Source organism: Oreochromis aureus, linkage group 16 (assembly GCF_013358895.1).
Source record: "Oreochromis aureus strain Israel breed Guangdong linkage group 16, ZZ_aureus, whole genome shotgun sequence".
Taxonomy (NCBI): domain Eukaryota; kingdom Metazoa; phylum Chordata; class Actinopteri; order Cichliformes; family Cichlidae; genus Oreochromis; species Oreochromis aureus.
In genome coordinates, this window is record NC_052957.1 from 15,155,515 (window position 1) to 15,176,609 (window position 21,095).

At 39.9% G+C, this 21,095-nt stretch overlaps 2 protein-coding genes across 5 annotated transcripts in view; both read left to right on the forward strand.

Annotated features, from left to right (window-relative positions):
* The first annotated feature begins 2,733 nt into the window (after positions 1–2,733).
* On the forward strand, positions 2,734–4,968 carry dap1b (death associated protein 1b). 2 transcript variants are annotated; one of them, XM_031743209.2, is made up of 4 exons: positions 2,734–2,966; positions 3,882–3,978; positions 4,120–4,183; positions 4,299–4,968. In XM_031743209.2, the coding sequence occupies exons 1-4, from the start codon at positions 2,903–2,905 to the stop codon at positions 4,413–4,415; spliced, it is 342 nt and encodes a 113-aa protein (XP_031599069.1). In that variant the 5' UTR covers positions 2,734–2,902; the 3' UTR covers positions 4,416–4,968. The 2 variants fall into 2 exon arrangements, with proteins under 2 accessions (XP_031599069.1, XP_031599068.1); XM_031743208.2 differs by having other exon boundaries at positions 2,778–2,966; positions 4,117–4,183; positions 4,299–4,964.
* A 3,642-nt stretch (positions 4,969–8,610) lies between these two features.
* tanc1b (tetratricopeptide repeat, ankyrin repeat and coiled-coil containing 1b) overlaps positions 8,611–21,095 on the forward strand; it is a 107,856-nt gene continuing 95,371 nt past the window's right edge. For 2 of the 3 annotated variants that reach the window (XM_031743074.2, XM_031743075.2), the window contains exons 1-2: positions 8,614–8,788; positions 20,271–20,364. In XM_031743074.2, coding sequence (XP_031598934.2) covers positions 20,304–20,364 — 61 coding nt within the window. In that variant the 5' untranslated portion in view covers positions 8,614–8,788; positions 20,271–20,303. Of the gene's footprint in view, positions 8,789–20,270; positions 20,365–21,095 lie in introns of all 3 variants that reach the window. The other variant, XM_031743076.2, reaches the window with a different exon arrangement.

Genomic DNA, 21,095 nt, shown 5'->3' on the forward strand with positions numbered 1-21,095 from the left:
TCTGGGTCACATATGACTTCATACACTTAATTTTCCCCTCACTGCAGTTTCTCCTGAAACAAAATTCAGAATGTTAGAGCTTACTGAATTTATCAGGAGGAAGAATAAATACAGCTGAAATCAATGTGCAATCTGCTTTTAAATGCATGTAAGGGCACAGCTACGAGCCAGGACTGTCTCCCATAACTTTAAGCACTTTTTAAAAAGCTGCTAATGTCATATGAGCATTATTGGCAGGGATTTCATGGCACAGCCCCTAGTGATGGAGAACTAATCTGATCTGCTTAAACTCCCCTCCCAAACTCAGCCTATATCCACATACACTCCAAATATCATTGTGAAGCATTATTTAAAGATCTGAATGCAGTTCATATGAACACTTTTCTCTCAGTCTTGATCTATATTGATCTATATCTACATAAGGAGAAGTCAGCTTTTTATAACAATAAATTTAGATCCAGAGTCTGGTGTGTTGCAAAAAAACAGCCTCATTATACTTTCTTAATGATTGATGGAGTAATGCTAAAGCACTCATTTCCCTAAACTCTTTTGAATTCCACTCGAAAACTTAATCTCAGGTCTCTCGGGATATTTTATTTCTTTTTAAACTCATTTTGGATTTTCTGACTGGGAGGAAGACTTGAAGAACCAGCTGAAGTTTAGAGAACTACTTATATAGCACATACACTGCTTAGGTGGCTAAATAGGTTTAACGCTACGTGTTGAACCCATAAGTTACAAGTCACATCATCAGCCAAGAAACAAGCCAGATGTTTACATTAGTCTAAAACAATATTTAAGTTTCATACACTCCAGAAATATTCACAAAACTATTAAGTGTGGTAATGAGAGATCTCCCCCAAGATAGCGCTTACATGCTAGCTGCCAGGCAAATTAAATATGAGAGTTTTTCGATCTTTTAGCTTAATGACTTCCTAAACAAAAGGAAAATTTACCTCCAGTCTTTTTAATACACTTATATATTATTTACAGGAGCTTTGCTTTATGCAAGAAAGTGTGCTAAGAAATGTGATGCTATATGACAATTATTTTTTAAGAATGAATGCATCGATACTGCAGTTTTGCACTACATAGTAAATGCATTTTATTCTTGGTATGTTGTATACTTAACTACTGGAACTGATTTAGTTGTGTTTGTACTTCTTGATATGATCTACTTTATTGTTTTCCTTGTTTCATCTACAGTGAAGGTTCTGATAACTAAAAGGTACAGTAATACTATAAGTGCGATGGGGTTCAGCTGGGATGAGGAAGAATTATGTGTTTCCACTTGTGCCTGTGAGGTTTTTTTGGTTTATTTTTTTGTATGAAGACTTTATTTTAAGCACCAATAAACCACTTTGAGCACAAACAAGAAAAAAATACTGTCAAGAAAGGAAGAAAAAGCCAGACCCGACCAAAAGCGCAGCCACCGTTCTAATTAAACTAAAACTAAAGAAGATTCAAGTTAAAATACAATAAACTGCAGCTTGCCAACTGCACAAACAGGAAAAGGAAACTAAGCACATCAGCAGCTTTTCCTTCTTCTGGAGCCTTTTGGCACGCAGAATAAAGGTAGGAGTTAAGAAACAAAACAACAGCTATAAATATAACTTACATTTACCAACACAGCAGCAACCTTTGTTATATTTAGATGGCAAAAAATAAAACATGCAGCAGAACTGCAATAAACAGTCTCATTGTAATTGGTAAGAAAAATATGTTAGGGCACCCTTTTCTATGCACAAAATATAAGCAAGAAAATATACAAAAACTGAAAAATAATGACGTCTCGAACTTTTTTTTTTTCTTTCAGAACAAAACAAAGCTGGTCCACCTTAAGGCCCACGCGTTTCAAGCAGCTTGGCACTGTGCTGCACATTACCAACATTTCAGTTAAATTAACACAAGCCAGCTGACAGTTAGCCTGCAGCTTGTGCATACCCGGGAAGGCTGGGAAGGCAACAACACACACATTTTTCAGCATTAATGCCCCCATAGTTCATGCATATGCAAGCTGTGAAGCCTCAAACTTGTATATTCAAGGAAACTGCTGTACACGCACAGAACTTAGCAAAGTCACAGATTGGAAGAAGCTGGCATTAAAGGCACAGATCATTCAGGTTATGGGTAGACTGAAATGTATTACCTGTAACCTGTGACGTCTATCACAGCAGACATTACAATGGACAATGGCTCAGCTCAATAAACTGTGCAGGTATCTATGTGCTCTAACATGTGTATTTAATGTCCATTCAGGTATACTTCCCAGTGTGTTTTCTGTCACTTTTCTGCTTGTAGGGATGACACAGCTTACCTGCAGTCAGTCTTACCTTCTCCATTAAACATAAAGAAACATTAGTGTGTCAACAATAAACTTAAAAGTCTCAACTCCCCTCCACAACTGAAATCCGTTAGATACACATGCAAAGATCTGACAGTCTTTTGTGGTGAAAAAATATCTGCCTTAAAAATGACACAGTGTTATTTTCTTCTTCATTGAAAATATTCGTGCAATCGAAAACTTCCTCTGGGGGGTTGTGTCTGTGGGCTGTCATACTTGGAAATAGTTTAAGCGTAGTTAAAACTCGATTTGTTGCCAATCTTGGAGTTTTGTGAAAAGATTTTCAAAATAAGATCAAGTAACAGTAACATAAATCAGCTGCAGCTAAATCGTGCTGCAAACCGCAAACAGTTAGTGTACAGTTTCATTTTCTCGGTAAACTGTCAGCGGGTAGAGAAAAAGAAAAAAGAAGGAGAGAAAAAAGAAAACAAAGAGGCGTTTCGCTGGCCGCAAACTTCCTGTAGCCTCGCGGGACGTCATCTCTGTTGTAGAGAATAAAAACAGCGGAGTGGGCGTCGAGAACAGTTTGGTGCTTTCACTGCGCAAAGTTTTCAAAAAATGGTGCAACAACTCCCCAAAGCGAAGGAGGCTCCTCAGCTGAAAGCTGGACACCCTCCGGCAGGTAAGCCGTGTCTCTCCGATAGCTGCCTGCTCTTTTATTTATTTATCTTTTAAAACTTTATTAAAGCTTGAGAGTTGTTGTTGTTTTTCCATTCCTCGACCCAGTTACAGAGTCGTTCAGACCGAGTCGACCCCACTGCAGGTTTTTTACCAAAGTAACGTAACTTTTGCCGTTAATTTGACACGCAGTATGCAAAAGTGCGATAGCTGGAGCTGACTGGCTGCTGTGGCATTGGAGTACTAAAGTGCAAGAAGCGTCATCGGCATGCTTTTGTTTGAAGGGAGGCCTGTTAGGTGCACCGTGCACTGCTTTTCGTGCAAAGCTGCGGAACAATAGTTAACTTTGCATTAACAGCTGCAGCTTGAAGCGGTGTCACTCATCTGTTTACTAAGAAGATCTGACAAGCAAAATATTGTGATACTTGTGATACTTTCGTTTGTACGAACTTTTGCACCATTATCATATATGTATTTTTATTTTATTTTTTTGGACGCCATGTTTAAATTTTGAGTCAATATTGTCAGGTCTCAAAGTTAAACATGGTATTTGACATTCTGATGTCCACAAAAAAGTGTGATTTGTGCAGTTTCTGGCACATTAATTTTATTTCATTATTATGTTGGACAGGCTGCAGAAACTATCATGTGTCCAGGTTTTAAGAAAGTACAGAATGTTTGATAGTTTTTAGAACTATAGGTCACCTCTGTGCACAATGAGCGGACAGGGAAGTGACTACAGGTTTTTGAATGAACGCTAGTGTTCATAAGCTTGAACTGCAAGTGCACAAGGTGGGAGAAAAAAGTTGAAAACCTTTGTGGTTTTCACTTTCCACTCCTCTAAGTTGCATGAAATGCGCTGTAAAACACTGCTTTGACACAGATTGTTTTTTGTTTCTTTCCTCTTTTGCATCACTAGTAAAGGCCGGGGGTAAACGGGTGGCCAAGAAAGGCATGGAAGAGAATCCCACCCATGCAACTCCAGAAAAGGACACCAGGAAGTCTGATAAAATCAGGTATGCTCACACTGTGCAGTAAATGTGCTTGAGCTGAAAACAAATTTAACAAATAAGAATGCCCAGCAGGATTTCGATCATATAGGTCACTAACTTTGCTTTAAAGCTGAGTATAACTCTGTTTTAAAACCTGTGCAGCAGGTCCCTTGCCACCCCCAACAGGATGCAACAAGTTGGCATACTTCTAACAGGAACCCTTGACAAGGTAAACAAAGCGTTAACTCTTAAAAAAGCCAGTTAATTCCTTTCCGAGCCAACTGGGTTATTTGCAGTGCTTCAGAGTATTGTGGATAATAAACCTCCTTCCTGATGTTTTGCAGCTGAGCCACGACTTCCCAGAAACACCTGTGAGCGTGAGGCACAGTAAGGTGCGCCCCGCGGTGGAGAAGTCGTACTCCCCTCGGGTCGTTTTCATCCAGCAGCCGAGGAAGTATTGAACTTTTTCGGGCATGCCCTAGAGGGAACCATGTTTAGTCAGCCGTTAAACACCAATGTGAAGTGTTAGACACGTGAGGAGACTGAGACTGACAGGTTGCCTGTAAAGTGTTGATAGAGTGAAAGCTTTCAAGCTTTGTTTACTTAGAAGGAAGAAAAAAAAAGCTCTTTGGGGCCATGCTTGTATGTGAATACTATAAACCAGCACTTAATGCATCTTTTCTGGCATTATAATAGAATTCTATATTTGTATTTGTCATCTGATTGGAAAACAAAACCATTTGGTGGGTATGAGTATGTTTGAAGGGAGGGGTTAAGTTAGTGAGGGAAGTATATAGGGGTGCTTTTAAGGGGAATCTTCACTTTGTATTGCATGGCAATTGTATTAGATTTATTAAAAAAAAAAAAAAAGGGGGGACTGCAAGCCATCATTGTGTTATGTCTCTATTTCTTGGAACTGTTTTCTGTTCATACACTCTAAAATGGCCACAAGGGGGCAGCAAATGGCCATTTGTAACTTTAATAAACCAGACTATGTGGTCATGGATGAAGTCAATCTCTAAGCTGCGTGCATCTATGCAATATATATGCTTATTTATAATTATTTACTTACTTTTTACTTATAATATATGCTTACTTTTATCCATCTGGCCTCTTTCATGTAGTGACTGAACCTTGATATCGTAATGTTCCAGCAAGTCCACCCTCTATGTAGCCAAACTATTTTAATTATCCCAGTATGTGTGTGCAGTGAGTCATAGTTAAACAGTGAGATGGATGAAAGGAAAAAGAAAACTCTTCCATAAAAGCTCGCTTGGTCTTGTAGGATTCACGGAGCTGATCTTTGCTTTAGAACGTTTTGCCCCCGATTCCATTCAGAGCCTGTCCATAATCTATATCTTGGCCATTTTTTGGGACCTTTTCCAGGGTTCAGTATCTCCATATGAATTTGGCAATATTACTACCCAGTGGTGATTTTTCTTTCTTTTAATATGTTGGATAAATTGCAGAAACCAAAAAAACCTCCACGTGTCTGGAAAGTGAAAGTCAAAAGGGATTGCAGAAGTGTTATTGTTTTTAGTGTCAAGGCTGTGCTACAGGTCACCTCTGTGCAAGATGAACCAGACAGGTGCTGTGACTACTGAGTTTTAATCATTTTCAGGGATGCCTCTTGAATGCAGGCTAGTAAACTCAAACTGCAGGTGCCATATTACACAAGGTAGATGGAGAGAAAGAGAAAGCTGAAGAAAACAAACTAATCTGCTTTCCACTTTCTGCTCCTCAGGATGAGCTGCAAGAGACAGATGGTCAAACAGGAGTTTGAAACAGATTGGATAAAATAAAAACTGTAAAGAAATCTCTCTCAGCCAGAGTACTGCATGCTGAGCACACACAAGAATGACAGAAATTTGTGTGGATTCATGTCAGAAAACCAAAATGACTTAATTGATGTATTTGTTGCTAGATATTTTCAGTTGCATGCAGGTTTATTTCTATAGTGCAAAATCACAAAAGTCACCTGGTGCTTTGTCCTCTAAAGCAAAATCCTTACAATGTTCTGGAGTAAACGGCAATCAAGTGATCCACTTTGTGACGGTGGGAAGGAAAAAATCCCTTTAAACAGGAAGAAACCTCCAGCAGAACCAGGCCCATGGAGGGGCAGCCATCTGCCGTGACTGGTGGAGGGTGACGGGACAAAACGCAGTCTAGCGGGGGAAGAAGACAACATTTGAATGACATGCTGCAGTGGTGTTTAAACACAGGGGGAGTGCAACGAGATGAGTGGAGAAGAAGCGCTCAGTGCATCAGATGAAGTCTGAGTCTATTTTTTCAGGTCTTATTGGAATCTGCACATTACAGCAGTTTCCAAGGGAATCGTGAACTCATAACCACTGAAGACTTTCACTCATTCAGTTGCTGAACCAGTTTCACCTGAGAGCAACAACAACAACAACAAAAAACAAACTCGGAAAATAGGTGTTTTTCTTTTTTTACTGGAAGAAATATGAGTGCCACTGTCCATGTTCCTTCACAAACTATATCATCATAACTGCAGGATAATAATACACACAAAGTATTTTTTAATGCAAAATGCAGGGAATATCACAATGTACAGATTTTTTATGTAAGACTCCGTTTTCCACCAAAACTAAGATTTCTGATTATGCCTTTTTCACAGCAGACTCTTGTCACCTCAGCACAATGTAGAACAATTATCATCATATCGCTTTATATTCTTGCTGTTAACGATAAAGAATTGGAGTTTAAAAAAAAAACTTTTGCAAGATTACACTGACATTAAGATTTTCCCTCAGAACAAGCTGCATAAAACAATGTTACCTCATGAGGTCACCATAGACTAAGGTGCACTACGAACTTCATTTGCCACACCGAACTGAATCAAACCATGTGGAAAACCCTACTCCGGATCTAATTGCAATAGTCCAGTAACCTAATTTGACACATGTGTTGTAGTTCATGAAATACTTTATATTTATTACTATATGTAAAACTAGCATTTCGATCAAGCTGTAACATTAAAATGTTAAAGTCAACAGGTTTATGGTCAAACTATGATTCAGCAGTATGCACAAAGCTAATGAGCAACATCCTGCTTTCAGCAGCCACTAATACAGACCTAAACCAATTAGACTTCATTTACATAAAAGCTCTGACTCATCTTTCAACTTCCCTCCTTCTAATGCACATCATCGAGGAGGAAATTACACAGCATACTTGCTAAGTTTGCAAACAGTGAGACAACTGGCAATTTAATGTATTTAGCTATGAGTTGACTATGAAAGTTTGGAGATTTTAAATTGCCTACATGTGCCCAGAGTGAACATTGTTGCTGAAAAAGGATGACCAGAAAGCATTAATGCAAAGCAGTGTGTTGGTGCAGCAGCCAGTCCATCTGGTGCCATGTTACTCTTTATGTTCTTGGAAGGATTAATGAGGCCATGCATATATTTTACAGACAGTTTAATGTTCACATGTAAAATCGACATCTGCAAAGTAGCACATAGCTGCAATCAGTTATCAGTGCAGAGTAAAACTCAATTTAGGATCTGAAACAAGTAAGTATGTTAATATAGTAATTAGTATATAAAATTGTCAGAAACTGTTAAAGACTGTATACAACATAGACCAAAGCATCCTATTATTGCTTTTCTTCCAATTATATGAAAAAGAAAAGACCACCCTGAAGATGTCTAAAGCGTAGCTTGTAAGAATACAATAGCCATACACAGTAACAGTGATTGAGCAAAATGTTGTGGACAGCGAGGCAAGCTTCAGCTGATATTCACTGGACACTTTTGGCTTGATTGCAGCATTTTAGGTTCTGCAACTTTTGGTCCACCTAAATAAATAATGGATTCTTCAATATTCTACAACAGATTTATTCCTGGCAATGTGGAAAGAGCTTCGGCAGATTTTGGAACACAAATACCTTTGTATGGAAAACTAATCTCAGTCCAAGGTCCATTCACTACCCTCTCTATGTTTCCAACTTCATCACACGATTTAATTTCACTTAAGCACCTTAAAGTTTCATTTTCAGTTCTCTTCTTTCTACATATATTCCCAGAAGGCTTCTGGAAGAAAACACAGACAGCTGATTCACTTCCTCTGGATTCATCTCCCATCCAAGACTGCAAGTTTCTCCAACCAATCATTAAACTGAGCTCGGGCCTCAGTGTTAGGCAGTGGTGCTAATTTTGGCATTGTGCAACTGTACTCTTTATAAGGATGGGAAAAACCTGCATCCAGCTGACTAAGAAGGTGCTTTTAAGACTTTTAAGACAAAGTTAGAGAGGCAGAAGATGGTTTGGGCATGTGCAGAGGAGGGATGGTGGATATAGTAGACAAAGGATATTGAAGATAGAGCTGCTTGGCAGGAGGAAAACCTCAGAGGAGCGTGTATCTAGAGAAAAAGGATATGCAAAAGTTTGGTGTGACAGAAGAGGACCCAATTGATAGGGTGAGATGGAGGCATATGATCCGCTGTGGCGACCTCTAAAGGGAGCATCCAGAAAAAGAAAAATTTGAAGTTTTAGAGAATTTCACACTCCTTAAACTAAATGCTTGCAGCTTGTATCTCTAGCATCCTGTCATGTCCATGAGGCATGCACACAGCAATGAGAGCAGAAGAAAAGAAGCGGAGGAGGAGGAGGAAGGAGGAGGAGGAAGGAGGGGTAGATCTGGTTTGTTCTCCGCTGCTGATCCTTCCCACAGATGACCTCATGCGAGAGAAGGAGGAGTCCGACGTCCCGTAGCCTACCTTGGTGGAGCAAGTGGGGACTGAACTCGTGTGGAGATACGCTCAGAGTGCTGGTGAAACTTTTAGGACTTTAATATCCATGACATTTATCAGGTAAGATTTAAAGCGTATTCGCAGATCGTTTGTGTGGTCGTTGTTGTTGTTAGTTTGTTCACCAGTTGGGAGAAGTAGTGTTAAAGCGTGAGAGTTTTAGTGGCAGTTTGTTGGGAGGAATGTCGGGACATGCCCATTGAGCAGTCTTCAAAACCAACGGGACTGACAGCAGTCATTGGGATTTTTATTTTCAGTTGCACACACATTCAGCCTCTTTGTTCCAGTTGGTTTCTCTGCTGCTTTTACTTTACGTTACTGAGATGCTAAATTAGGTCAACTTTAAGGGAAGTTGTTCGGTTAGTGGGTTAAAAAAAATCGCTTTTTTAAGCAGGTAAAGTTTCCATTCATTTGGCTGTTAAAATCAAAGGAAGCAACTTTAAAGTAACTGAAGTAACTTTAATCAAAGTAATTAAAAAGATTTGTTTCATAAACACTTCGTACTGACCGAAGAGGTGGCCATTTAATCGATTAGTCGATGGCAATAATTTTTAAAATGGCCTCATCTACAAAAATCTCTGCATTGCAAAATTCTGAGCACAGTTTTCAGTAAGTAGTAGTTGTTGTTGTTTATTCCTGTTTCCGTGTGGAGAGAATTATAGAAAGGTAGGAAAAGCATCACTTTCCAGGCAGGTTTTATCATGTCTAAGCATTTTAAACTTTTCTGGTGTCATTCTAAGGCTTTGAATGAAATACAGTATGAGTCAGGGATGGGATGGCCTTGGTCCACACCACATGGTGTGTTCAGTTGATATATGGGTGGATCCCTGGTATAATAATCCTTAAAGTCAGTCATGCAAATATATAAGGAATGGGAAACTAGATGTAAGGACTGCAGAATTAATGGGATACAGCAGATAAAATTCATCCACTGGGGAAAATCATCCAACTGCCCATATGTGTGTCAGAATAACTGGGAAAAACTCATTTCAGAGTTGGACTATTCATTGAAGGTGAAGAAAGACCATTGCAGAGTTTCTGTATAGTCGATAAAATGTGAAATGAAAATAAATATTTGGAATTTAAGATTTAATTGGTGCAGATTCGCATGCTACACAGTATTGAAGTGACCTAAATTACTTTATCACCAGTAATCCGATAAGAAGTGAGGTGAGGGTAGCTATGGACCAGATGTGGCCATCGGTGTGTTGTGTAAACACTGTGAGCAATAAAATACAGCGCATCATCTTATGCACAGTCAACGTTATTTTCCCCTTTTAGAGGAAAGGGCTCATGGGCATTAAAAAAAGATGGAGGGAGGAGGAACACTTGAATTCAGGGTTCTATTCATAGAAATTTCCAGTGATAAGATCAACTCATATCAATGTTCAGTGGATTGTGTTTATTTTTTAGACTGCATGTCTGAAAGTTTCATATAGTGGTTGGTGTCTGTTATCAGCTTGCTCGGGAAGAACAGTGATAATTGTATTGTCCTGCTTATTAGGACACAGATGATTTCCAGAAAGGTCATTACTTTTCTTATGACTGTGTGGTCTTGTTTGATGCTAATGCTCTGTATTTTCTGATTGGATGTGGTGGTTTTGAAAGCAAAACCAAATCCAGATATAGCTGTAGGCCTAAGGCTAAAGGACTGTAATCTTTTCCACCCACATAAATTGAGTCATTGAAGTTTGACCACTGGCTGGATATGAGTTCTGCTGCTTTCAGCATATTTCCAGTGGAGGAATCCTCCTGTAACTAAGCCAGGTGCTTTGAAAATCAAAGTTCCAGTTTTTGTTTTCACCCCCTCGGAAATTGCTTGTAAATGTCAGGATGAAGCTTTGATCGTCGATCGCATGTGAAGTCATAGATTCAACATGCTCTCTGATCACTGTCTCCGATAAAATCTTCATAACCTTAAAGCCTTCAGGCATTCAGCCTTGAAAGAAGCTGCCACAACATTTGCTATTTCCTCCACTCAGCTGCTTGTTTCATTTTAGCTCTGAGGGCACTTTGCCTCTCTAGTGTTGATTTTTCCCCCCCCATTTCAGACTCAACAGGTGGGACAGGCTTTGCTGCTGACAATCATGCTGATGGTCAGTTAACGGGAATATGCTCTGTATTAACTTTCCAACATAATTTCAGGCAATTTTACGCTGATTATGAAACCATTAGAGAGGATTTGCATGCCTCTGTGCCAAGGCTAGAACTACCCCAATTGTCTGTTATGAGGTGTTTGAATTGCAGGGCAGTCATCTTATTGAAAGTCCCTCAAGAGTCTGCTTCCCACTCTCTGCAGAGCCTGGTTCCCATGGTCCTCAGCCAGTTGGCTTATAACAGATGCTGGCATCAGAGTCGTATTGTTATGGCTGAGGAGGGAAGGTTACTGGAGCCAGTGACCTGACAGACAGCACACACTGAGCTGGTGCTGATAATAAGGATAATGGTTTTGTCCTATTGAAAGGACCCAGTCCATGGTTCCAACAGGAAAGCCAGATTTTTAGCGGCTTGTAGGGTTCAGGACTCCGTATGTGAGCCTACCGGATGGGTTCTGAAAGCCTTGGTGTAAAAATCTGGTGTGAGTAAGGGTAACCAAATCTTACTGCACAGTAGCTTGTGTGTAGCCTTACGGGAGTGCAGTATTTTGTAACTACATTAGCAAAAAGTTTGAGAATGCTACTGTGTTACATACAACTCTCCATGAAACTCCATCCGTTGTCATGATTAATTGCAACATATTATCTGTTTAGCTCTTCCCTCACATGATTTACTTGCATGCTACCAAAACCTTCTGAAATGTGATTGCACAGATTTACTATCAGTGCAAATCAGAATGTTTCCTGTAGCAATAATCTTGTTTCTTGCTTTCAGAATCAGCATCTTCATATGCAGATATCTGATTTTAGAGATTACTTTATCCCTAACCTGTTAAACATACTTGTCTGTTTTGGTTTGGTGTGTTAAGACGTGCCAAAGCTGTCACTCAAACTGCTGGACAGCTTCCAGTCAGCTTGTTTGCAGTTGCAAAGCGAAGGCCAATTGCAGGATTTTGTGACAGTAGCCATATGATTTTCATCTAAGTTTGAAAAGCTTAACGACGGTTTGTCTGATGAATGTGGAAACTTTCAAGGAAGGAATCCCCTCTGCATTATATATCAAGAGGAAGATTATGACGCGCATTGTGTGTGGAATTTACAGAAAACACATGCGAGACACTTTTGCATCTCAAAGCCATTAAAGTGGTTTTAGGGCATGTTGTGACATAATGACATAAAGCAGAAACGGTTACCCCCTTGAGCTCTTGGAACCTGAACAAAGCACAAATTGTTACAGGCTATTATGGAGTTTCGTGCCACCCTGTGGGGTAGACGCTCTGTTGAAGTTATCATAAGAACCTGCAAGAGTATTATACCAGCCTATTTTGTGTTTACTCCTTAAAAGATGTGCATGTGTCATAGACACAACATAACATCACCATCAGGAAATATTCTGTCGCTTTCTCAGTGCTGGGACGACAGATTATGTACACACCTTTTGGCAAAGTGGCAAAGCTGTGTAATTGCATTAGCTCAAGTTTCATAAAGGGTATGGCAGCTTGTGTATCAAATTACTTTCCTTACCATTTAATTGCCACATTTCCCCTCGGGTCATCTAATAAAACACTGCAGAATCACAGCCATTTATTTGGAGTTTGTCTTGTATTTCAGTAATGCTGTTGACATTTGCAGAATTTAATAGCCATAAAAAATGCCCGGCGTTTCCTGCAGTATAGGTTGAAAGTCCAGGTGTGAGAGCGAGTATAGTGTGTATGTTTTCCCATATCTGAGCATGTGGTTAGGCTGTGTGTGTCTAAATCACGTGATTGTTTGGAGGTGCTTCTTAGTACCAGCTGTTACTGATTTACATTTTTCAAGCTATTTTGAAAACCCCAGAGATGCAGTGATAAAGAGAGAGAGGGTCATATATATAAACCAAAAGAACATGTGTAAAAACAGCACAACACACTATTTGGAGTATTCACTTTATTTGTATTTCAAATGAATTTGATGATTATTTAGTTGACACTAGTTTAGAGTCTGTGGGAGGAATGTGCGATGACCTGTGTGCAATATCTCCTTTGCATCTGTGACTGGTGTCTGCAAATTGCACATAGTTGTGTGAGTTGTACTCTCATCTGTGTGCGGCTTGTTGCTCTCCTTCATTGTAGAGTGGGCTGGACCAGTCTGCAGCAAGCACCCGTGAAGGTTGCTGTAGACGAAGAAAGCAGGCAAAGCCAAACTCGATGGTTTGTTAACAGTTTTACTGTGGCCATATGTCGCCATTGTGGAACGTGTGCCGTTTTCCACTTGCTTTTATGTTCTTCTGGTCTACATAAATACATTGGTTATGTTTGGAAGTATGGAAGTGTTTGGGTTCCCACAAACCGATGAGCCAGTCGTCAACAAAGAGCTGCTGTGTGCAAATGTTTTGTACCCAGACCAATTGTATTCCTGTCATAACAAGGACTTAGGAAAACAAATCTTATTTGGATCAGTGAGATGTCAGCGTTTACCCGTCTTTGCGAAAACGCACACCTGAAAAACCTCGTCATTTTGGAGCCATAAAGCCAACTTACTGAATGGTAACCTGTCTCAAGTATGTGTGAAAAGTGTTTATTGATATTTGTTTGTTCATTATTACTTTTACGTGAAAAATGAATGGAAATACAAAAGTACAAACACAGCGGTGAAGATCTATCATTTGTGATCCTTTTTTTTTTGGTGCACTGGCGCCTTGCTATAATTCTTTATGTGACTCACTGATTGATAAAACCTTAATAGAGATGTGTTGCGTGGACTTCCTGTAGACTTTGCACACTGCTTGTTAATGTTTTACTCTTACTCAAATACCAGTCTCTCACAGAAGTGAATACCAAACTTAGTCTAAGTAGCAACGATTTGGCTTTATTTATTTTTACTGCAGATTTTTATTTCCACTTGACTGCTGCAGCAATTTGGTATCAGAGTGATAAGAGAGTTTAGTCATAATTGATAACAAGAAATGAGGACGGAAATTGACGCAACATTGTTACTTAGTGTGGAGTTACATCGGAGGTGGTCTAATCTTAGAGCGAAGAGCGAAAACCATGCCGGCTCATTCATAAATTCATAGTACCGGGTGATGTGTTTATCTAAATTAGTGCTGTTTTATGCAAATTCACTGCACGGTCTTGCCTTATTCTGACATTCCCACGCCAGGTTTAGTTTCCAGACCCCGAAATGTAACTCTATATTCAGAAAACTCACTAGCCCATTAAACATGCCTTAATGCTTCTAGATCAATGGTTCATGGATAAAACCAAACAGGTTTACTCATTTTCACTGCTGACACAGGGATTAGGGGTATAACCGAACACAAAAGGCACTGTTTTTACTCTATTCTTACTAACTGTCCTACTTATTGACTGATGCTAAAGTCAGTTAAACACTGATTATTGGCATTATATAATCTCAGGTGATAGACAAAAGGACAAAAGGGGGTAAAACACGCTCTTGAGTTTGAAGCCTAGAATGCACCTGAACTTTCTGTTAATGAATGGTTACTTCAGCTGCTGTAATAGATCAAGTTTTGCTTCTGCTAGTTTTTTTTTTTTTTGCCTGTTGGGAATTAATTTCTTCTATTTTGAAGCTTCCCATGCCAGTCTTATAAGTAGATCAGATTTGTTATCTTTTTAAGTTTTGCACTAAGCCATTTGGCTCGTCATCCTCAATAAGAACCGAGCTTATTTTGCCCCGAGCTCGAACCGTGGATTTGCCACAGCCTTTGATGAAATGATGATTTTCTGCTGGCTCAAAGTAAACAAACAAAGGAGTACTGACCTTTTTTCTCATCGTTCAGTTTTGAAACGTTTCCCCATGATATTTGTTAAATTTGCTCAAATGATCAAGCCACATGATATTACTTACAAGCCATGTAGTAGTTGATGTGATGGTATTACTTTGCCCTATTATTAGTATTAGAAATGTAGTCCTTGATTTCCTGTAGAAATGCATGTTGCCGAGTTCTTCAAAGGCTTCTTTGTGTTCTGGGAAAGTTTATGCATTGGAAAGATGATACTATAAACCACTGCTTTTTCTGATGCTTAAAGGCATTTCTTGACTACAGAAACTTGAACATTAGCTCTGATAACAGGAACATGAGAGCATTTAAGTCCATTTCAGCTACAGAGAGGTAGCAGGTTTGATTTCTAGTCCATTTCTTTGACACTGCTGTATCCTTAAGGCTGCTGCAACTTGTACACATGATTCATTCAGACTATGTAGACCTTTGAATCAAATGGTCACCAGAGTGCACTCGTTGGTTTTGCTTCTGCTCTTTCTTTTCTCACATAACTTGTTTGGCACAAATGATGTCGCCTCTTTGGGTTTCTCATTATTTTTGAATACTCATTTGTCATGCTGGCTTTCAGAGTACCAAGATGCATACATGCATACTGATTTGCTGACATTTGTAAGTTGTTTGATACCACATGCCCATTACAGAGACATAACTTTGATTAGCTTAGAATAGTTTTTGTGTAAAGCAGTGTGACGCAGTGACTTTTACAGATAGAAAAGTAGACGATAACCTAAAAAGTAGACCACTTTTGGGGCTGAAAGGTGGCACCAATACAGGAGTGTCCTAAACTGTAGTTCCTTGAATATCCACTTGAGCCTGGGTCCAATAGTGAGGCAATTGCTATAGATGTCCTGGTGAAAATGTTCAACCTTAGAACAGTAAGCATTTTTTTGAAACTTTCACTTTTTAAATCTATTTAGTGGTTTACTACTAAAAGCTGTCAAAGGGGTGACTTTTTCTTTAAATAACTCAGCTATTATAATGCCAGTAATCCTTAATCCATGGCAGTTTTGGCTGCTAGACACCATTTATGCTATTTCGAGTCGCTGAACTAGATGGTTTTGACCATGTATTTGGTATCTTTTGGAGCATTTTTAATGCTATAATCTCACAAATTACATGTGCTCATTTATGCTTAATGGTACAGACCATCAGGCTAACAAAGCATGCTAGTATGTGCTTAGTACTCCATTTTCTTCTCCAAATATTATCACCTTTAGCTTAGAAAAACCTAGATGGCAGACCATATGATCACCTGTGTAATTTTTTTGTGGGTTAATCGCAATGTTTAAGTCGTCCATTAATATTTCAAGGTATTTCCCCCTAATTACAAGATGAAGGCCTGCTTCCTATAGGCTGGTGCAGGGAAAAGGCTGAGCAGGAAACACTTGAGTCAAACCGGTAGAGAAGTGCCATAAAAATATCTGTTCTTTTGTTATTTCTCTTCCACTTGCATTAGTGTGAATAACAACCTTTTGTTTACAGTGGCTGACACTCAGACTACGCTTTCCTCCCTACCTACTTCCAGCACTTCCTCTTTCAAAGGTTTGTTAGCTAACTTGCCCCATTGTTTATGGACCCTTGAACTCACAGGCCAGGCTAGGCCTGTTTCCTGCACCCAGCGAATGGACAGCAAATAAAAGAGATAATTATGGATTTCACACGAGAATTTTGAAGTCTCACTAGTTTGCTTCTAGGCTAGCTTGTTTGATAAACCAGCTTGAAGGTCAGCCCAGAGTGAGAATTTCCATGTTGCTATGACAACAGGGTGGAAAACTGAGAGCAGTCACTCATGTCGAATCAGTTGATGAAGAGAGCTGGCAGGGCATATCAACAGGAAAGAGATGAACGCATGGGGTGGAAAATAGCTGTTTGCTCCAATGCTGGAAGCTCATCTGAGCTTGAGGGTGCACTCTCTATTGTTTGCCACTTAATAAAGTGCAAAGCAGGCTAACTCACCAGCATCAGTGTTTGTTAAATGCTCCCCCACCAGATGTAATCAGGACAAACAATCCCCTTTCTGTTCTCTATATAGGCATCTTCTCAGATGACTATGGTATAGCGAGCTGGCCCCATTAACCACATGTCACGTCGGCATTGTGCAGGTGTGGATCTTTCCTGTTTCGTAACCTGTCTGGATTTGAACTGTGTCACATTGGGAATGACCTGGAAAACAAATATATGGATAACCCGAGGCTCCTTTTAACCCACCCAGGCTCCAATTTCTTTTTTTCTAAAAAGGAAGCTGCCTTGACATTATACCACAGATTGGAGTCAGTTTTAGTTTTGCCTTGAGCTTTTACAGAGTAACAGACAGCTCTCATGTGAAGGTCTTCGTGCTGACATGTATGTCTGGTTAAAATGCCAGCAGTGGGAAAATCATGCTGAGGTCTTTTGTGTGTATCCCTTTAGATGGTCTGTTGGAACTTTATGACAATTTGCCTCAAATAAACAAGAGAAGCAGCAAATTAACTGCTTTTTCACTGGGTAAATGTGAATATTTCACATTTACCAAGTGTGTTTCTGCAAAGACCCTCGAGCCTTGATGGGACTTGCACTGCTCTGTTTTAATTTTGAGAGGCCCCTAGTAAGGGGCCATGCTAATATACAAACACAGCTTTGTGCACTGGGATGGACCAGACCTTGAAGGCTTAAAGAGTATTGATTCCCATCGCTCTGCGTACCATGCGGTTCGTGCTTCTTCTCTGAGGGGACTGTCTTACAAATGTCAAAGTTATAGCCCTGCTATGCTGATCGAAATACTTCTGCTGTCGTGGGGATTAAGCTTTGATTTCATTAACCTTTTTCAGGATTCCCCACAACCACTGCCAATAAAAACAATGCAAGGATTAGGCGGCATTAACACAAAATGTTGTTCGTGATTATCCAGAAGACTTAATGAAGACACTTAGTTTGTTATGAAAATCATCCTACTTTTTTGTTTGTCTGCTTTTAAGATTTTGGTCTATCACAGTGTATTCACCGGTCACTTTAGTGGGTACATCCCATTAGTGCTAGGTTGGGCCTTCAGAGTAGCCTTAACTTTTCATGGCATAGTGATAGTAGAGCACAGTTGCTGCACATCCATGATGAGAATCTCCTGTTCCACCGCATCCTAAAGGTGCTCTATTGGATTGAACTCTGCTGTCTGTGGAGGCTATTTGAGTCCAGTGAACTCATTGTCATGTTCAAGAAAACATTTGGAGATAATTAGAGCTTTGTGACATGATGTGCTTTCCTGTTTGAAGCAGCCTTCAGAACATGGGCACAGTGTGGTCTTAAAGGGATGAGCATGGTCAGTAACAATATTCATTTACCCCCCTACTCCTAACCAGGGCCAACACCAACACCAGCAGCAGCCCGAGCTGTTGATACAAGGCGGGATGGATCCGCGCTTTCTTGTTGCCAAATTCTGACTCTACCATCTGAATGCTGCACTGGAAATTGAGACTAATCAGACAAGGCAATATTTTCACTCTCTTATGTTGTTCAATTCTTGTGAATATGTGTGAATTGTAGCCTCACTTTCAGTGTTCTTAGCTGAACATTTGCTTTAAGATGTGGACTTCTGCTGCTTCAGGGTTTGAAGTGTTGTGCAGAGCTATGCTCTTCTGCATAGCTTAGTTGTAAAGTTAGTTGAGTTACTGTTGCCTTCCTATTAGCTCAAAGCTTTTTGTCCCTTTCTCCCTTAACCTCAGTAAGGCATTTTTCTCCCAGAGAACTGCTTCTTTGTTTTTTTCAGTGTTTTCGTGGAAAAAATCCCAGTAGATGAGCAGTGTCTGAAATACTCACTCCACTCCATCTGGCACTGATATCATGTCACTTAAATCACCGTTCATCCAATGGTGCTCAGTTTGAACTTCCCAGTAAATATGGTCATCTTGACTGTATTTACAGTTTGTATCAGTTTCATGGCAGCAAGTCAATTCATCGAGTTCTTGCCTCATGATTGGACGATTACCTGCCCACATTTATCAATGAACGTGTGAACTGGCCAGTGGGTGTAAATCTAATTGCCACCGATATCATTTTAAGGTTTTTCATTTTTGATGCTTTGGAGAGTTTAAACAAAGCAGTGTTTGTAACATAGTACTTTAGTTTACCAGATCTGGTTCCGTTACCACTTGTGGCTATTGCAACCTTGTGTCATAGTTGTGTTCTGTTGGCTAGAGTGTATCTAAGCCAGTGTCTCGAATCACTCTCCATTACACTGCATGCAGCAATCTTTCTACGTTTTCCATTCCCGGAGCTAAAATGCTCATGGACTTTTAATAATGCTGTCATCATTGTGCTCTTGTTAACCTGTCATTACGACAGTGATGACACATGGTTGGCTTTCTTTCAAGTAATATGTACATTGTAACTCCGCACCTGATGCAAACAGCTGATAGACGCATAGCTCAGAATTAGGAATGATGAACTGTATATGATGCCTGAAGAGGTGAACCTCATTCTCTCACTGGGTGCTGACTTTGTGTGTGTGTGTTTGTGTCCGGGCTGTGATGGGGGGGATGGAAGGAATTTGTCATGTTGGCTTTTAGAGTTTTAAGAGGGCGTTTCTCATTTCCTTTGGGTTCACCTGCGTAGTGTTTATTGTTACTGTGGCGATGAGCAGCGAGCTCCCACACAGCAACTACCAACTGCTCTTAATTTTGCACTGTGATGTCATGAACTGCAATATTCTCTACCTCTACACATAAAAGCAGTGTGCACATGTCTTATACTGTGACAAATCAGGTGCATTTCTTGTTAAGGTTTGGTTTGGGGTATAAAAAGGTAAAGGATTTAAAAAAACAAAATAAAAAAATGGTGTATACAGGGGGAAAGGGTGATTCAGAAGCCTCTTTCAATGAGCAGTAAGAGGACCTAGATTTGTGAAGCCTGGCCTCTGGGTTAAGAACTATGTTTTGTTTGCACATGGCATATCCTTATTTGGTTGAAACCATTCTTTTCTCTTCATTGGAAAGATTGCTCTGCTGCTATTAATACAGTACTGTAGGAGCCTGTAATGTGTTCAGAGGGATGGTAACCAAAAATCCCACACAATTAACTGTTCTAGGCAACGCTGTGTTATGAATGTTTTTACTGTTGTCCAGCTACGTAAAGACTATAAATAATCCCAAAGTAAGCAAGAACATCCAGGCCAGACCTTGAGTTCATGTTATACCGTTTAACTCTAAGGTTTCAAAATGAACACAGGGTTGGGAGGAACCATGGATATCAGTTGTAAACACCCAAGTGCAGCCCCGTAGCGTCGATTGCATGTGGAATTCAGGGCATTCGACCGACTGTTTTCCTGCATAACAAGATAGCAGAACTTGTCCTTTTCTGTTTAAATATTAGAGCATTCTTTCCATGCTCCCCTCCACTGATGACCTGCAGGAGTGGGAGTGCTGTGGGAACACTCCCGGGCGAGTGCCAGCTAAACAGATAGAAATGCAGATATACAGTACACTGTTTTGCCATTGCTGTGTTCCAAGCTTGAGGACACATTTGGCACATTTCTTGACTAAAAACAACAAAAAAGGCCTCGTGTGTTTAATCTGTTTTCTTATTTGCACGTGAATACAGAAAACGGCCTCTGTTTTGTTAGACTGACAATGGATGCATCTCAGTTATCCTGCTGTGACTGTGGGTTAATGAATATTTTTATTTGCTTTAACCCCAGGGGCTCTGCAGAAAGGATTCCAGGAATCTTGCCATGTTCAAGGCGGTGCTGAAGAAGAACAGAGATGGAGGCAAGGGGAGCAAGAAGGATTCAGGTATGTGTAAAATCTGGAAGAAAAACAGCTAGGATCCAGGAATCAGATACCCCAAACACCAAGACACTAAAGCTACATTCAGAGTTTATAAATTCATTCCTGACTAAGCTTTATGAAGTACCCTTCACAGATGGCCTTCTAGTTAAAGATTGAGAATGTGATAACCGAAGTGAGTTAAGTGAGCTGAAGAGAACAGAAGAGAAAGCTAAATCTTAAGTGTGCTCTTGGCAAATATACAAAACTGATGGTGGGAGAAAAAAAAATCACTTTTTCCATTTGACCTATAAAAAAAAACAAACCAGTGCTTCATTTCTAGATATCTGTAAACACTGTTGCCATAACTAGAATGGTACTTGAGGAAAAACTTAAGATGTACACTTGAACTATAAAGCTCTTCCTGTACTTGTCCTCTGTGCGGGGAGTTTTCCAGTTTTGGTAAAAGATAGTGTGGGGAAAAAATGACAGCTATATGATCTCACGCATTGTAGGTCACTGGTGACACAGCGCGCCATAGACGTAAATGATGCAGCCATTGCTACATCTCTAACTGTGAGATCAGAGCAGGATACCTTCTTTCTTTCTATCTTTGATTTGACTGGAGATGCAATGTGACCGTTGTGTCATAACAGATGTTTCACTTTGGAAGCTTGCATCGGGCCTTTCCAAAATGACTAATCATGAGTCAGTCTCAGCAATACATTGTTTACTTGTACGTGCAATGGCCTTCTCCG

Coding starts and splice junctions, on each gene's coding strand:
- dap1b (XM_031743208.2), top strand. CDS start 2,903: ATGGTGCAACAACTCCCCAAAGCGAAGGAGGCTCCTCAGCTGAAAGCT. Junction 2,967..3,881: donor AGCTGGACACCCTCCGGCAG/GTAAGCCGTGTC, acceptor TTGCATCACTAG/TAAAGGCCGGGGGTAAACGG. Junction 4,184..4,298: donor TAACAGGAACCCTTGACAAG/GTAAACAAAGCG, acceptor GATGTTTTGCAG/CTGAGCCACGACTTCCCAGA.